Genomic DNA, 15633 nt, shown 5'->3' with positions numbered 1-15633 from the left:
TGAGAGCATCAATCTCCTCTTTCATGTCAGCATCTCATTGGTCATTTCCTGCATCATCAATAGGACTTGCAAAAAAGCATGAGATGATCTTCTCTACAAGGTTGGAGAAATCAACTTCTCTATATCTTGTCAATGGCTTACTTTCACGAGCTGATCTTCTCAATTTTTTTTTATTTTCATCTATCTCATTTTTTTCTCTTCATTGTTTTCTTTACTTTCTTTCCCCCTTTCTTTAAATTCATCACTTGATGATAAATGAGACTTATTTTAAGCATTCAATAAGGAACTTGACTTTCAATTTCTTCTTCACTTTCACTATAAAATTCATTCACATAATATGTTGGAGGTTGTTGCTCATAATAAGAAGATATTTTATTAAATTTTACATCCCTTAAAGTAGTGCATCCTTGAGTTTGGGGATTAAAATACCTCCAACCTTTTCTTTGAGAATCATACCCTACAAAAACTCATTTTATAACTTTCTCATCTAATTTCTTTCTATTAGCTTTCATTACAGGAACATAACATGTAGAACCAAATACTTTAAAATGAGAAACCAATGGCTTAATTTCATGCATCAATTCATAAGAAGATTTCAAAGATATGCTACTTGATGAAAGATGATTTAAAACATAGCATGCACAATTCATGGCTTATGCGCATAGCTCTTTGGGCAAAATTTTGGCGTAAATCAAACTTCTAATCACTTCACAAAGGGTTTTTAACTTGTGCTTATTCACACCATTTTGTTGTAGTATGTGGGCACAAGTAAATTACCTTTTTATATGGTTATGCTTACAATATTCAAGAAACTCATTAGACACCTACTTTTCCCCATTATCCATTCTCAAAAGCTTTATTTACTTTAAAATTCACCTTCAACCATATGCTTGAAAAACTTGAATTTGGCATGCACTTCAAAATATTTTTTTAGACAATGCATCCATGTGAACCTTGAAAAATTGCCTATAAGAACAAGCATGTACTTGTACCTTAAATAGTTAAGTACTTGACATGGTCCTAACACATCGGAGTGTATAAACTTTAATAGTTTGTTGATTCTAATAGAAGACTCTTTGAATGAGAGTACATGAGATTTCTCATATTAACATCCTTAACACAAACCATTAACATCAAAATTCACCAATGTTAAAAGCTCTCTTAATAAATTTATGGAAACAATCACCTTTAGTTTATCAAAACTCACATGACCTAGCTTAACATGCCATACACTAACATTATAATTTTTGCTTGTCTTATTCACGCCACTTGCTGAAAGAACATAAAGAGATTTTACCTTCTTGCCTTGAAATATAACATATGCATAAAAGGTTTAATATTCTCCAAGACTTTTACATCATTGGAGACAAACGGAATATACCTTCATGATTTCAAAATTCAAGAAGCCAAGACTAAATTCTTGGTCATTGAGGTAACAAGCTAAACATTCTTGATAAGCATATCTTTCTTTTCACCAGTTTAGACTTTAATTGTACCTCCATTCTCCATCGAATGCATCGTGATGATGACATCGTTCCCTTTATGACTATAAAGCTTCGAGAACTTGGATTTGTTTTCGGTTAGATGATAGGAGCATTCAGAATCTATAATCCAATCATGTTTATAATCAATTGAAACAAAAGCATGCTTATCAGTTCGTATGAATTTTGATACAAAGATTGTTTTATTTTTACTTGTGCCTACATTGCTTTCTTTCAATTAAACTTTGCAATCACGTTTTATATAACCAATTTTATTTCATTGAAAGCATTTTACATTTGGTGGACCATGATTGAAATTTCTATTATTTTTCTTCTCCTTATTTTGAGATGACTCTTCTTTCAAGGTAAAGAACAATCAATTTTCTTATTTTTAAAAAACAATGCATCTTTCTTTTTGTCATCTATAGATGCATCTAGCATTTTTTTGTCAAAACATCTTGATTTACTAAATGATTTTTAAATTAAACAAGAGTAAAAAAAATAGTCTATCATTGTAGAAAAGACATGAATGAAAAATATTCACTCTTGAAGCCACGAAGAATTTGCCTATGCATTCAAGTCTCACTAATAGTCTTATTAGGATCAAGACTATTAATTTCATGGCATATATTCTTCACTTAAAAAAAAAATACTCATGTTACATTGCTTAAAGTTTGCCAATTCATTTTCTAAGAATTGAAGGCAACTTCATTCTTCTTGGGAAGAAGACTTTCAAGAGTCTCCCATACCTTAGGACTTTCAAGATTTTGAATGTGATTAACAAGTTTCTTTGAAATAGAAACTCTCAAGGCAAATAAGAATTTTCTATATCAAATCATCCATTTTCTCTTTGCTTTAGTATTTGCTTGATTGTCTTTCTCTATAGTAGTTTTGACTTCACCGACAATTTCTCACACATCATGCTCTTGTAAGTATGCTTTCATTCATAGCATCCAATATTGATAATTGGAGTTTGTAAGGTTCTCTATTACAATATTGTCTCTACCAAATGACTCTATGATAGATCATGAGTAAACCTCTTTGATTGTTAAGTGCACCTAACATTCTCTTTCTCTATAGCTCTGATACCATGTAGGGAGAAACACAATCCTTAATCAAGAAGAAAACACCCAACTCAAAAGAGAAAAACCAAGAAAAAAGAAGAAATTCACTTATTTACACTTAAGTATAAATTTTGCACACACACACACACACACACACACACATATATATATATATATATATATATATATATATATATATATATATATATATATATATATATATATATATATTGAGAGGTTTTCTACACATTTCTATCATAATTTCAATGACTTTTGACATATCTTTTATAGGCCACAATGCAAGATACAAAAATTCATTTTTATCACTCAATAATGACTCACTAATGCATGACTCTTCACATGCTGACTTTTCACATTCCTATGCACCTAACCTTTCACATATCTCATGATATTTACTATATATTAAATCAATTAACATGCCCATGCTACCCACATATAATTATGTAAATACACACAAGACAAATTGACAAAAATGCCTCAAACACATAACAGGAAGACAAAATTGTTCATTGACTAAGACCCAAGCGCACATTACAGTTTAACACTCGAGAGTATGACACATGTCAAAGCATCAATCTCTCTGCAGTTTCACCACTTGAATTGGGTTTTTTCTATAAACATTAAAAAAGAAAATTGGTGGAGTTTATACTTTGTGGATAATGCTTCAGTTATGTGTGTCTTGAATTCTTGACCCATTTCAATGCATGACCCAGTTTAACAACTTTTTTTTGTAGATCAACGAGAATTTTCAATGAGGTTTTTAGTTCTGTTAGAGTAGGCCTTAATCTTATGCTATCACATTGAACACAATGTGAAAAAGCCACCCTAACCATAGATTTCAAAGTCATACTAAGATAAATAAAACATTAACATTTAGTGTGACTAATGTTGACACATCATCCAAGGTCCTCTTTGGAAGGCAATGGAAACATGCCAATAGGACTCTGCCATTTGCAATGAGGGAAGATCAGTACAATTACATTGAGTGTGCAACTGCACCTGATCTACCGTCCGTTTACAATTCATCAATGTTTGAGGCACTGGAAAGACAGTAAGGTTGTAGCCACTCTATTGCATTCCAACCCTTATGAATAAGCTAGTGCTCACTTGCAAAAGCCACATTTTAAGGGTTGTCAACCTCTCGAACAAAGCCTAAAAGCCAATATGGTTTTGCTTTTTGGAAATCATAGGGGCCATTTGTTTCACGTGGGATGGAGGGAATGCCATGTTTTTATACAAAGCCTGTGAGATATGATTTTGAATCATGTGATTTGAAATCACAGCTAGGCCCGTTAGATTCGAAATCTCATGGGCTGGAGTGTTCAAAATTACATGCCCCATTTTCTCATGTTTGGTTGGCCATAAGAAAATAGAGGCAATATGAGAATCACTCTCATATAAATGATAGTGATTCTCATTTGGGTGAACCAAACATGCCCTTAGAAACATTTTCTTTCTTGTAACCTTATTGGACGTGTATATCTTGTAGATCTCCTTCCAACTTCCTTTTTTTAATAGAATTCTTCTTCTAAACTTCAATCGGAACATCATTCAATAGCTTGGACATGGTTTCCATTATATCCGATCCATTTATATTAATACTTTTTCTCTGAAAATGATTCTTTTAGAAAAAATGCCTTTTGTGTGACAAACGAACCCTAAGAGGTTGTTTGATTGCATGTTAATCACTTGGATCATGTTTTTTAACAAACATAGGACATGGCAGACGTGAGAAACACCGTACGCCACATCTAGAAAATGGCTTAAACACCGTTTCACCCCCCTATTACAAAATGAACAGGGATGGGAAACAAAGTTAAAAAAAATGAGACCACCTCGACAGGAGCGCCCTTTCCTCTCTCTCTCTCTCTCTCTCTCTATATATATATATATATATATATATATATATATATATCTCCTATGCAACATTCATATGGGTGGAGGGGAAGATGGTGTTCCAGTCAGGCCGAGGAGCCGACATAGGTGAGGTGGTAGCCAGGCTGAGGGGGCAGGGGTCGTGAGGGCGGCAATGAGGCCGATAGAGGTGAGGACGACAACGAGGCTTCATTCCTCTCTTTGTCTCTCCTTTTTCCTTCTCTTGTTCTTTTATTCTAAGGTTGATATTGGGCGCATATTTGTTGTTTAGGGCTTTTTTTATTTTCTTTAATTAATAATTTTTCTTTGATTTTCATTGATTATGTTTTTTTCATTTGATTTTCACTGATTAGGGTTTTTTTTTATTTTTATTGCCGAGGGTTTTAAATATTTAATTTATGGTTTATTTTTCTTGTAGTTTAGGGTTTTTTGATTTATTTATGATTTATTTTCTTGCATTTTAGAGTTTTATGATTTATTTATAAAAAATATGAATATGAATTCTTATTTTTAGTTTTTTGAGTTTTGGTTTGCATATAAATATATTGCATTTTGGTTTTTTTGGTTTGTTTTATGAATATGAATTCTTGCATTTTAGTTTTTGGTATAAACATATGAATATGATTTATTTTCTTGGATTTTGGTTTTTGGTTTTTATATAAAATGAATATGAATATGCATTTTAGGGTTTTTGGTTTGTATAGAAAAAATATGAATTGTTATTTTTTCTCAAATTACCCCTTTCTAAAAAAATATGATTTTAAGTTAAGGTCTTTTATAGTTATTTTGATTAGGGTTTTCTTTGATTTCATTAGAGTTTTTTTTCTATGATTAGGGCTTTGAAACACACTTTTTTTTAATTAAGATGTTTTTTTATGTTTTGGTATTCAAATCCAATTCGAGATTCATATTCGAGGAAAAAATCCGTGATTTTAAACATACCTTCGTAATTGGATCTTATCAAGGCCAAAAATCTATAATAAACTTGTTAAAACATGTAAAATAGTGGCAGATGGGTTATACTATCCAAAATAAAGTAAGACGACTCATTATCCATGACTGTTCACGTTATCTGCACATTGTCATCAAACAACGGACAATTGAAACACATCCAGTACAGTCTAAAACAAACATTGGACAAAAATTATGGATAACAAGTGTCCTGTTCGTTTTGTTCTTCTCTTCCGTAATTTAATGGACAAGCCATCAAACATGCCCTAAGGCATGTGGGGATGGCAACAAATTATGTGGGTGCAAACCAATGCATCATCAATTTTGTGCCCACAAAACATCTAAAATTGGCTGACATTTCCTTCTGCTTTAGGCTCTGTTTTGGAAGCCAATGTTGGAGAGGAGAGGAGAGGAGAGGCATGATGAGAGTGGGGAAGAAAATGGGCCATGAGATTAGAGTTGTCAACTGTATTATGGCAAGAATGCAGATGAAAAGGGTCCATCTCCACTTTTATCACCATTCCTCGTCTATCAAATCCTAGCTTTCAAACACCATTGGGGCAAGGGGTAAGCTCACAGAGTTTGGCACTGCCAGGACAGCGACCGTAAATACGTCCGCAAAGACAGCAGCTAGGTCCATGATCCTGAAGGTGGTTTCTCCCTGTAAATATCAAAAAACAAAAGCACCAATGGGGGGGTTGGATGCATAGGGGCATTTGTTACATCCCCATCTCTAGGTAGCTCCCAAGCAGAGTCTCAAACCATTGAGTTACAGGAATACCAAATGCCCTTCTCTTTTATCTACCCTCACTCCAAAAGTCCAAATAAGCTCCAGACACTTAGCTAGCTAAGCCAAATGGCAAAGGGAAACTGGTTGTTTTAATGCTGATTCTGATCCACTGTCAACATGACACCTTTCTGCATATAACATGATGTTCAAACCATGCCAGTGGTTTCTTCATGCTTATTAAAAAAACAAGCTCCTTACAAGCAGGGGTGTCAAGGATATGGATTTGGTTTTGATAATTAAGTGACCAGAATCCATTTAGTTAGATTTGGTTAGTCAATAACGTTGGATTTGGTTTTAGGTTTTTACATCAAAATGGTGAATGCAAATCCCAGTCCAGCCCCCGAATCTTAGCCAACTGGATCCAAAGTCCATAAAGGTTTACTTCACCAGTACCTGAATCAAACTCTGGATCTGGTATTATCTGGTTTAAGTTTCAGGAATGCCTAAATCCTGCTCGTTTACATCTGTACAAATAAAACTACACATACAAATGGATTAGTCGTGTATTTTTGTGGTTGTAATTATACAAAAATAGGAAATCACTTTCTAAAGTAAAACTTGAATTTTCTTTTTATACTGTTAATGAATATAAAAATGACATGGACTTTTGGGGGTCATTTTTTGCTACCCTCGTGGGTTCCAAACAGTACTTGATGGAAAACTCTAATTTTGTTTAAGTTTTTTTCACATCTAAATCAAATATAATTTGCATGTTTGGTTTAGTTGAAATCGGACTTTGATTCATGTTTTTTCAATATATGTGACAGATTCTGTGGGGGAGTGAAAAATCAATGGCCTATAATGTACTGAATTTTCAACCTAAAAAAAAACACATTCTCGTGTTGAGAAAACACAATTCAAAAGTTGATTCATAATATTTTGTCGATGTTTAATGCATCCAGTGTCAGATTTAGTCGAAGTAACCTCTCTTTTATGAGTTTCAAGTAGGGGGTCCGGAACCCACGAGGATAGATACTATTTTATGATATTTTAGTGCATTAGTTTACCACCACATGAGCATTCAAACATAAAGTAAAACTAAGAAATGCGTAATTTATTATTTACAATATTCTTAAAATGTCCATGGTAGTGTTGACAATTAATGCAGCGATACAGCAATTCATTTTTCAAATTAACTTCTCTCAAACTTTTCAACGTCCATGAAGGCATGTATCCTTTATGCGTGTGGAGAGAGAGAGAGAGAGAGAGAGAGAGAGAGAGAGAGATGTGCTCCATAATGCTTAAAGTGCTTAAGCTTATTTTATGTTTGAATAGGCCAAAAGGTGTTTGAATTGTTCACTAGTGCCATATCACGTAAAGCTTGTCCACTTAATTAGCGTAGGTGACCAATTGGCACTTAAAAATATTTAAATAATTAATTTTTATTAATTAAAAACAAAAAACCATGTATTGGTGTCCTAATTTTTAAAAAATCTAAAACATGTCGCATGTGGGGCTCATATATCTACACATATATATATATCGAGAGAGAGAGAGTAAACATTAGATCACGTCCATGATCTTAGATGTGAGAAAAAAAGGAAAGGGGCTGCCACTTTTCTAAGTCAATTGTATTTATAATTGATTATATATATATATATATATATATATATGTGTGTGTGTGTTTCCATAATTTTTCAAAATTTTTTGTAGGCCAAACTCTTATAGATGTGACGTATATATATGGTTCATTTAGTAGGAAATGTGTCGTGTATTAAGCGATTGTAATATGTACCACCGTGGTGGTTTCATGTATTCAGCAGGGTCCTTTGTAAAGCTGAAGGCCTAGAATCGAATCTTGCTGGTGCATGGCACATAAGGCTGGGTGGTCGTGTCCTTATCCCGGAGTTTTACCTAAAAGGGAGATGCCATTAATTAAGTAACCCCAATTCTCGCTGAGGGTTTTTCATCATCACAGAAAAAAAAAAAAGATTCTAATATGTAATCAAGCTTAATTTTCAAGTGCTTCAAAGATTAACTGTAAAAAAATCTATCAAAATTGAATCGATACTACTTGCACATATGATTTCTATCTCAACGGTCTTGTTGCTTTGAAAGTAGCAAAATCTTGAGAGAGAGAGGGAGAGATGCCTATCGAATCTAGATGCATTAGGGCTCCCTAATAGGGATGGCAGTGGACCTGGGGAAAGAGGGGCCCCGCCCCGCCTCACCCCGTTTGGACCGGGGATGAAGGGTATGAAACGGGGATGGAGGCGGGGGTGGAGGATAAAATCCATCCCCACCGCGGAGGCGGGGCGGAGGTGGACGTGCACTTTTCCCCGCCCCGTCCCCGCCACGATCCCCGCCTCATCCCTGCCCCGACCACTTTTCCCCGCAATATCCCCGCCCGCCCCGCCTCATCCCCGTTTGGACCGGGGATGAAGGGTATGAAACAGGGATGGAGGATAAAATTCATCCCCGCCGGGGAGGCGGGGCGGGAGTGGAGGATAAAATTTTGAGGCGGGGCGGGGGTGGAAACCTTGTCCCCCGCCCCGCCCCACTGCCATCCCTACTTGCTAAGATAGTTAGATCAATTACAGACATCAAGTACAGACTTAGGCTGTATTAAATGGAGCATGCGTTGGAAACCAGTTGAGACAACCACTAGGTTTGACTAGGTAAAGAAAAACAAAAATGAAAAAGAAAATGCACGTGATGCATTGTTGTTGCTACCAACAATCACGTGACCCCATAGAACATGATCATGACCCATATCGATTTAGAAAGCAAACATGCTTCGAAGCGAAGCATCCTCAAGTCTGCAGAAGCTAGATTAGCTTTTTAAAGCTTTTAATTGGTTTCCTGAAGTGGGGCTTTTAAACTTTGTTTTAAATCATCATAGTACAAAATGGAACGTGGTCATCATCTTGCAGAACAATTGTATATACTAGAAGAGCCTACAGTACTGATTCCCATTTTGTAAACATATACCCACACAAAAATACATACGGGGATTGTGTATGCAAGAGTGTGTGATTGCTTTGAGTATCGGATTTGGTTCCAGGTAATCTGAAGTCTTTTTCGATATTTACACGAAAGAAACCGATCCCAGGAACAAAGACCTAGCCGCACTGACTCTGCCTGTCATACTTACTGTTACTGTCCTTAAAACTCCGTGGGCTTACCCCTTGCCGGCTGGCAGGGAGTCGCCAGGCTTCAGCTTGTGCAAGGAGTGACGCCCATGAGATTTGAAATCTTGAAATCTCAAATTTTAGGATATGTAATACATGCACTGGCGGAGCCAGGGGTGGGCGGTCGCCCACCCCAGAATTAGAAACCGGAATTTTTTTTTTCTTGTGACGATGTTAAAGAAAGAATATGCGTCCATGTGTGTTTTCTTCTGACGATGGTAGTGCTAATCTTTTCCTTTAATTTTTTTTACCTTATTGAACTGTGTAAAAACTGTAAAAGAGACGGGTTATTAGTTCTCGGGAGTTGGAGTTCTCTCTTGTGAATATTCAACGAAGATCTGTGTGTTTTTCCCCAACTTCTTCTCTTGTCATTTGTTCTTTGTGAAACCGTGTAACCTACATTTATGGGGAACCCGGCTCCACTCATCCCTGTATCATCCTCTGTGGTCATAACTCCCTCTGGGATCTCATTGGTACTAAGTTGTTTTGATCAATCTGGCCCTATCTATGGGTTCAGCACGGTTGATTTAATAGAAATCAATCTTTTGGTAGTGTTCTTTAACAAAAAAAACATATTTATTTTGACAGTGTTCTTTAACAAAAAAAACATGTTTTTATTAATGGTTATTGATTTTTGAACTAGCAAAAAAGTCCTGCACATAAGTCGAATTCTGTCTATTCAAATGCCGATTTTCACTAAATGAATGATGTAGATCACATACACAGGGTTCAATTTTATGAAAACAACTTGCATCGGTGAGGTCCTAATCACAAGAATGGCTATATGGATGACTGGAACCTAAACTTGGTTATGGGTGCCATGCAAAACACTATGCTTGCTTCACTAAATAGAGGAAAAGAGGGATTGAAAGTGTGTTGTAGCCTGACCACGGGCAGGCCGATGCCATGAAGGCCCTCAGAATGATGAAACCAGATGGTACCATCAACTTGATGGCCATCGCCTTCTTCGGCTAGGGAGGCCGCTTCTAGAAGAGCATGTCAGATTTATCAGGCACAACCAAAATTTCTTCTGACGATGGGTGGGCAAAAAATTTCTCGCTCCGCCACTGGTCCGAATAAATGGATCGTCCTTCAAGACCATAGCATTGTCTCCGAGACCCGAAGTCTGCCCACCCAACGAAAAACTTCTGGCTCCGCCACTGCCACTGATACATGGATCTCTAGTCCTAAGCCAAAGATCCGTGTCTTTGAGAAATCTCGGAATCAAGGAATTGAGATCCTCTATCAGCAAAACCAGGGATTTGGCACGGACCTCGTGTCATATCTGACCGTCAGCAAAAGAAACCCAAGGGCCAAAGCTGGCTGTGCTGCTTGTATCTGGTCCAAACATTCAGAAACGGCATGCTTCTTCCAGGTTTAGAACCCTAATAATAACAAATATGAAGAGCCTAGCTGGCTACCTCACTCGGCTTCCTGTTTCTATCCATCGACATTAAATGCCAAGTTATCCATCACTCGCAAATAGGCCTTTGTACTTGTTGCTTTCTTGCTCGATCGATAATTCAATTGTTTTAAATGTTGACGAAGTGGATATTTAATTAAAGGTGAGGTGCCTTTAACAGGATACTCCACAAGACCTTATGGGGCCTTCTTTTTCTTCCATTTATGGTGCAATATCTTTAAAGCAGTGCATCTGTCTATCTGAATCTACATTGTGTGATCTTCATCTTAGTGGCAGGTGGCAACCATCTAGACTGTCTGGCATATATAACAAAATTGTCAACCGTTCATTGTATTCAAAATATCATGATATTTTGAAAAGATTTTCATAATTTAAAAAAAAATTGTTTTTTTTTACATTTTTATTGGCCATATATCAAGAAAAATTGACTTCTCATTTTCTTACTCTTTTTTTTTCTATTTAATTCTTTCATTAATTTTAGTTTTGTTTACTTTTGCCTGTGTTTTGTTATAAAAATGCATGCAAACAGAAAGAATTCCATTTCAATATCTCATGCTACTGTACCGTTTGTTGCATGCAAATCACCTCTTCAACCTGACCGAAACTATTGAACAGCCAAATGGGAGGGATCTTAAGATGCCGTTGACCGACGTTCATCTCATCCCATGGATGAACGGCATCCGACTGACCCTAGTTACTATACATTTCTCATATAATTGGGTGGGAGCTGAATTTAGTTAGATATCCAACCTGAATCGAAACAGTTTACACCCCTCATCCTAATTGGTCCGGCTAGGTCCACAGTTCCTCGACTTAGCCTAGCCTGGTCCGATTAGGATGCATGCTTATAAATCAGTCACAAAAAGTTCAAAACAGCGAAAATAACGGCAGCTGCTTAAAACAAATAAATTAAAAAGTAAAAAGAAAATACTATGAAAGACAAAAAAAAAAAAAAAACAATCCCCATTTTCTCTTGATATGACACGTTTTAAGTATCGTTTTAAACGCGGCCAAAAATGTCAGGTTATTTTCCAAATGTCGTTCATACTTGTCACCATTTCCCGGGTTTTCGCAAATCCGTACCCTAAGCGCGTGGAGAGAGAAACGGCTGCGGAGTAGGGAAGCGAGGAGAGCCGTTTCCCCGAAGGTATGTATGATTGACAGCCCATGGGGCATATCGCATGTGATGGATGGGGAGGCATGACATGGCCTCCATAACGCCTATTATGCAAGTGCAACCGCATGCCTTTTCTGCTTCCCTTGGACAGATCCTTTTTTCCTTTCCCTATTTATTAAAATGACACCGGGCGTGGTTAATGCGTTTGACCGCATCGGTAGAGGTGAAAGAGCAGAGATATCATAAAAGCAAAGAAAGTTACAATAAAAGAAGAGGCAGGGAGGTTGAGGGTTTTAGGCCAGAGAGAGAGAGAGAGAGAGGGAAGAGGCAGGCTCGTCGTCGCCGAAAAGGGGTGGTAATCAATCGGCCATATCTTTCCCGTTATTCTCAGACTCTTCGATATCTGCGTCTTTCATTCTCTGTGAAGACCCTGGTTGGGTTTTGCTTTTGCTGCTGCTGCTGCTGCTGCTGCTGCTGCTGCCTCACCCATCATCCTGAACCCCCCTTTTGTCATATCCGAAACCGCAGACTCAGCAGACTCAGCAGAGCCATAGACTCCTCATCCCCTCTCTGCACAAGGCGACGGCGGTCTCCCCTTGCCCTCCCCTTTTCTGTCTCTTCCTACACCATACACACCTAAACCTTCAGAGCAGAAAAAAGGGTCTTATTAAGACCCAGTTGCCTATCCCTTTACTTTCTCTCTTGTGCCAGTTTATTGATCTCTTTCTTTCTTTCCATCTGTGTTCCTCTGTTTTTTGTCTCTGTCCTTCGACGACCTTTCCCTTTCAGGTTTAGGAAAGGAAGAGCCAAACCGGAGGTTTTTCTTGTTTTTCTTTTCTTTTTCTTTTTTGGAACAGAAGAGTTTCGGTTTCGGCTTGGGGCAAGAGGGAGAGGGAGTAAATAGAGGGATTTATGTCGGTTGGCGCTGAGATTTCGATTTTAGCACAGAAGCTCTGGCGTTTCTCTTCTTCGACCGCTTTCTTCCTTCTTCTCTTATGCGAAGTGCTTCGCGTAGAACGAGACCAAGGCATGCATTTAACTTCAAATCGGTGAGTTGTTCTTCTAAATTTGCAAATCCTTTCCTCTTTTCTCTCTTCTCTTCTATTCTTGCCTTTGTGTAAGTTCTGTCGTTTGAATGCAAAAATATGGAAGATCTGATCAAACTTTGTTTCCTTTTCTTCATGAAAATTTTAGGTTGGGTATTCGAGTTGCAAGCAGTGGGTGCAAGGAGATATTATCCCTTCGTTCTGTTCCATTCTTGTTCTTTAGAGGCGTTCTCACGTAATACCAGCACCTGCCATCTTTCTCCCTCATTCTCTTTGATTTTCTTCTTTTTCTTTCCCTTTCTTCCTTTCTCCCTCTACTTCCTCTTTGGTTTCTTGCTTTCCCGTGGATTTTTGTTCTTCTGCGGGGAGGGGGAAAATATGCCGGGGCCTCAGAGGCAGGCCATGAACCAGGACAAGTTCCTGAGGAAAGGGGTGAAGGGTTTTAGGAATCATTGCCCTGCTGAGATGTGCGAGCCCGTGAGAAAGATCCGTGTCATCTGCAACGACCCGGACGCTACCGACTCCTCGAGCGACGAGGACGACTCTGGCGGGCGTCGAAGGAGACCCCTCATCTTCGACGAGAAGCTGGGGTACCCCGTTCAGAAGAAGCTGATTCAGGAGATTATCATCCCCATCCCCTCTTCTTCCCGTTCCGCGGCTTTTGTCGATACGGAGAGCACTGCGGATAGCAGCTCGAGGAAGAAGACCTCCAAAAGCAACAACAACAGCCAGAGCCAGGGCTCCGAGAAGAGATCGAGCTACTTCCCGCCGGAGAACGGCAAGTCGGGGAAGTACAAAGGAGTGAGGCAGAGGAGATGGGGCAAGTGGGCGGCCGAGATCAGGGACCCTGTGACGGCAGTCAGGGTGTGGCTTGGCACCTACAGCACTGCAGAGGAGGCGGCCAGAGCCTACGAGAGGGCATCCAGGGAGATCGAGGAAGGGGATTTTTCCTCGATCTTGGTCGGGAGAAACAACCGGAAAGCTGCCGCATCAGCTGCTAAGGCTGCGGCGGTGGCATCTTCGTCATCTGTGGCGTCAATGTCTTGCGTCTCCGAGGACGACAATCGCCATTTCGCCCTCTCTTCTCCTTCCTCTGTTCTGGACGTCTCTGCAACTTCCGAATCAATGATGGAACCTGCTACTTCAGTGAATGTCTTTACCAAGACAAAGAAAAAGATTGATGACACTGCGATGAAAAATCCGTGCGAGAACGGAGGCGAGCAGGGCGAGTCTGCGGCCGCAGGGCTGAGCTTAGTTGAGTTTGAGAAGGACCCCATGATTCCTTTGTCCTTGGACGATCTTACTGGGTTTCCCGACCCTTTCTTTGGTGATGGCTTTGGGTTGTGTTTAGATCCCATGGATTTGCAAGGGCTCGATGATATTGGTGCTCTTGGTGGTGATGGAGAGGAAGACATTGACTTCTCCATCGAATGCTTGAATCTAGATATCGATGCAGAAGCCTTTACTTGGATGGATTTTTGATGCAGGAGTCTGATGAGAGACACCATGGCGGGTTTTATATTATTTGTTTCCTTAGTTATTTCAGATATATAATTTTGCAGCTATTTAAGGTGAGAGTGCAAGAGACGGAGAGGGTAGATAGCTATTAGAGAGAGAGAATGATAGAGTGAGCATATGTGTGATCTGTCTTTTTCTTCTTATTGTGTTGTTCTTTGGTATGTGGTGAGTGAGGATTTTGAGATTCTCTTGGAAGACCATGGAAGTCTTGGTCTCTCTTGGGATGAGTATAGTTCTGTTTTTTACAATAGTTTTGGGGGGAGAAGTAGAGTTGGTGAGGGTGAAAGCTTGGGTTTTACTGTGCTTGTGAGCCGTCCAAGTTTTGTAACGATGCTCTCGGATGATTTGAGTTCCATTTCATGTGAGTTTTTAGCTTCTATGATGATAATGGTGATGGATCCTTATCTCCTCTTTCTCTCTCTCTCTCTGTTTTTTTCTGTCTCAATTATCATTTGCAGAGCAACTCATGATGTGTAATAGTGTTTTTTTTTTGGGGGGTTTCTTATATTTTCCACTTGGGATAAGCTCGACAGAGTGGTTGGATGATTCTTGTTCTAGTCCCCCACTCATCTGGGACCATTGTGTTGTGTTGATGGACGCCTTGATGCTGTGCTCGAGATGTTTTTCTTTTGTTTCTTCCGAAAAAAATATGGGCATGGCATGTCATCCTTGGTGGTGGTGGTGGTGATGGTGATGGATTGGATTCCATTGAGATTTTGAGATCAAAAGAGTGGAAATAAAAAATTAATTGGTCATTTTCTTCTGTCAATAAATTTGGGAGTTGATTGTTCCAAGAAATCATTTGATTATTATGTGCTTTGCCCAATACTGTACTAGACCCGGCATCGTTTCAGAAACAGCTGGGACTCTCTTTAATGTTATTCCAAATGCTTTTCATAGTGGGTAGATGCCGTGAACTCTACGATTCCGTCAAAATTTTGGGCAACGGTGAAGAATCTTTTTCGCAGGGATTTTGTTCTCATTTGATCCAACAAGAGATTTCTGATTTGCCTTATTTTATTCTCTTTGTGTTGTGGTTCACTGTTATAAGGTTTTTGAAGAAAAAGGCTGGTTGCTTTGTTTTTGCGTTTCCTTTAACAAGCTAAATCTGATCCAGAATTTCTCAATTCTCTTCTGACCTTTTCCTACTTTTTCATTCAAGGGTGGCCTTAAAGTGTGGACTGAGGCCGACTTAAGCTGGTAGGCTGATTTGCTC

The 15633-nt window shown here is 38.6% G+C and overlaps 1 protein-coding gene across 1 annotated transcript; it reads left to right on the top strand.

Moving 5' to 3' along the window:
* Positions 1 to 12054: 12054 nt before the first annotated feature.
* LOC149831508 (ethylene-responsive transcription factor CRF4-like) lies at positions 12055 to 14821 on the top strand. The gene is made up of 2 exons (XM_090013923.1): positions 12055 to 12902; positions 13048 to 14821. The coding sequence occupies exon 2, from the start codon at positions 13278 to 13280 to the stop codon at positions 14379 to 14381; it is 1104 nt and encodes a 367-aa protein (XP_089870049.1). The 5' UTR covers positions 12055 to 12902; positions 13048 to 13277; the 3' UTR covers positions 14382 to 14821.
* Positions 14822 to 15633: the final 812 nt, after the last annotated feature.

This window comes from Nuphar pumila, chromosome 7 (assembly GCF_984573655.1).
Source record: "Nuphar pumila chromosome 7, dmNupPumi1.hap1.1, whole genome shotgun sequence".
Lineage (NCBI taxonomy): Eukaryota > Viridiplantae > Streptophyta > Magnoliopsida > Nymphaeales > Nymphaeaceae > Nuphar > Nuphar pumila.
The sequence above is the reverse complement of the archived record's forward strand: the minus strand, read 5'-3'. Positions and strand labels throughout refer to the sequence as shown.

What these genes read in the sequence shown, in the direction of transcription:
- LOC149831508 (XM_090013923.1), top strand. Translation starts at nt 13,278, where the DNA reads ATGCCGGGGCCTCAGAGGCAGGCCATGAACCAGGACAAGTTCCTGAGG.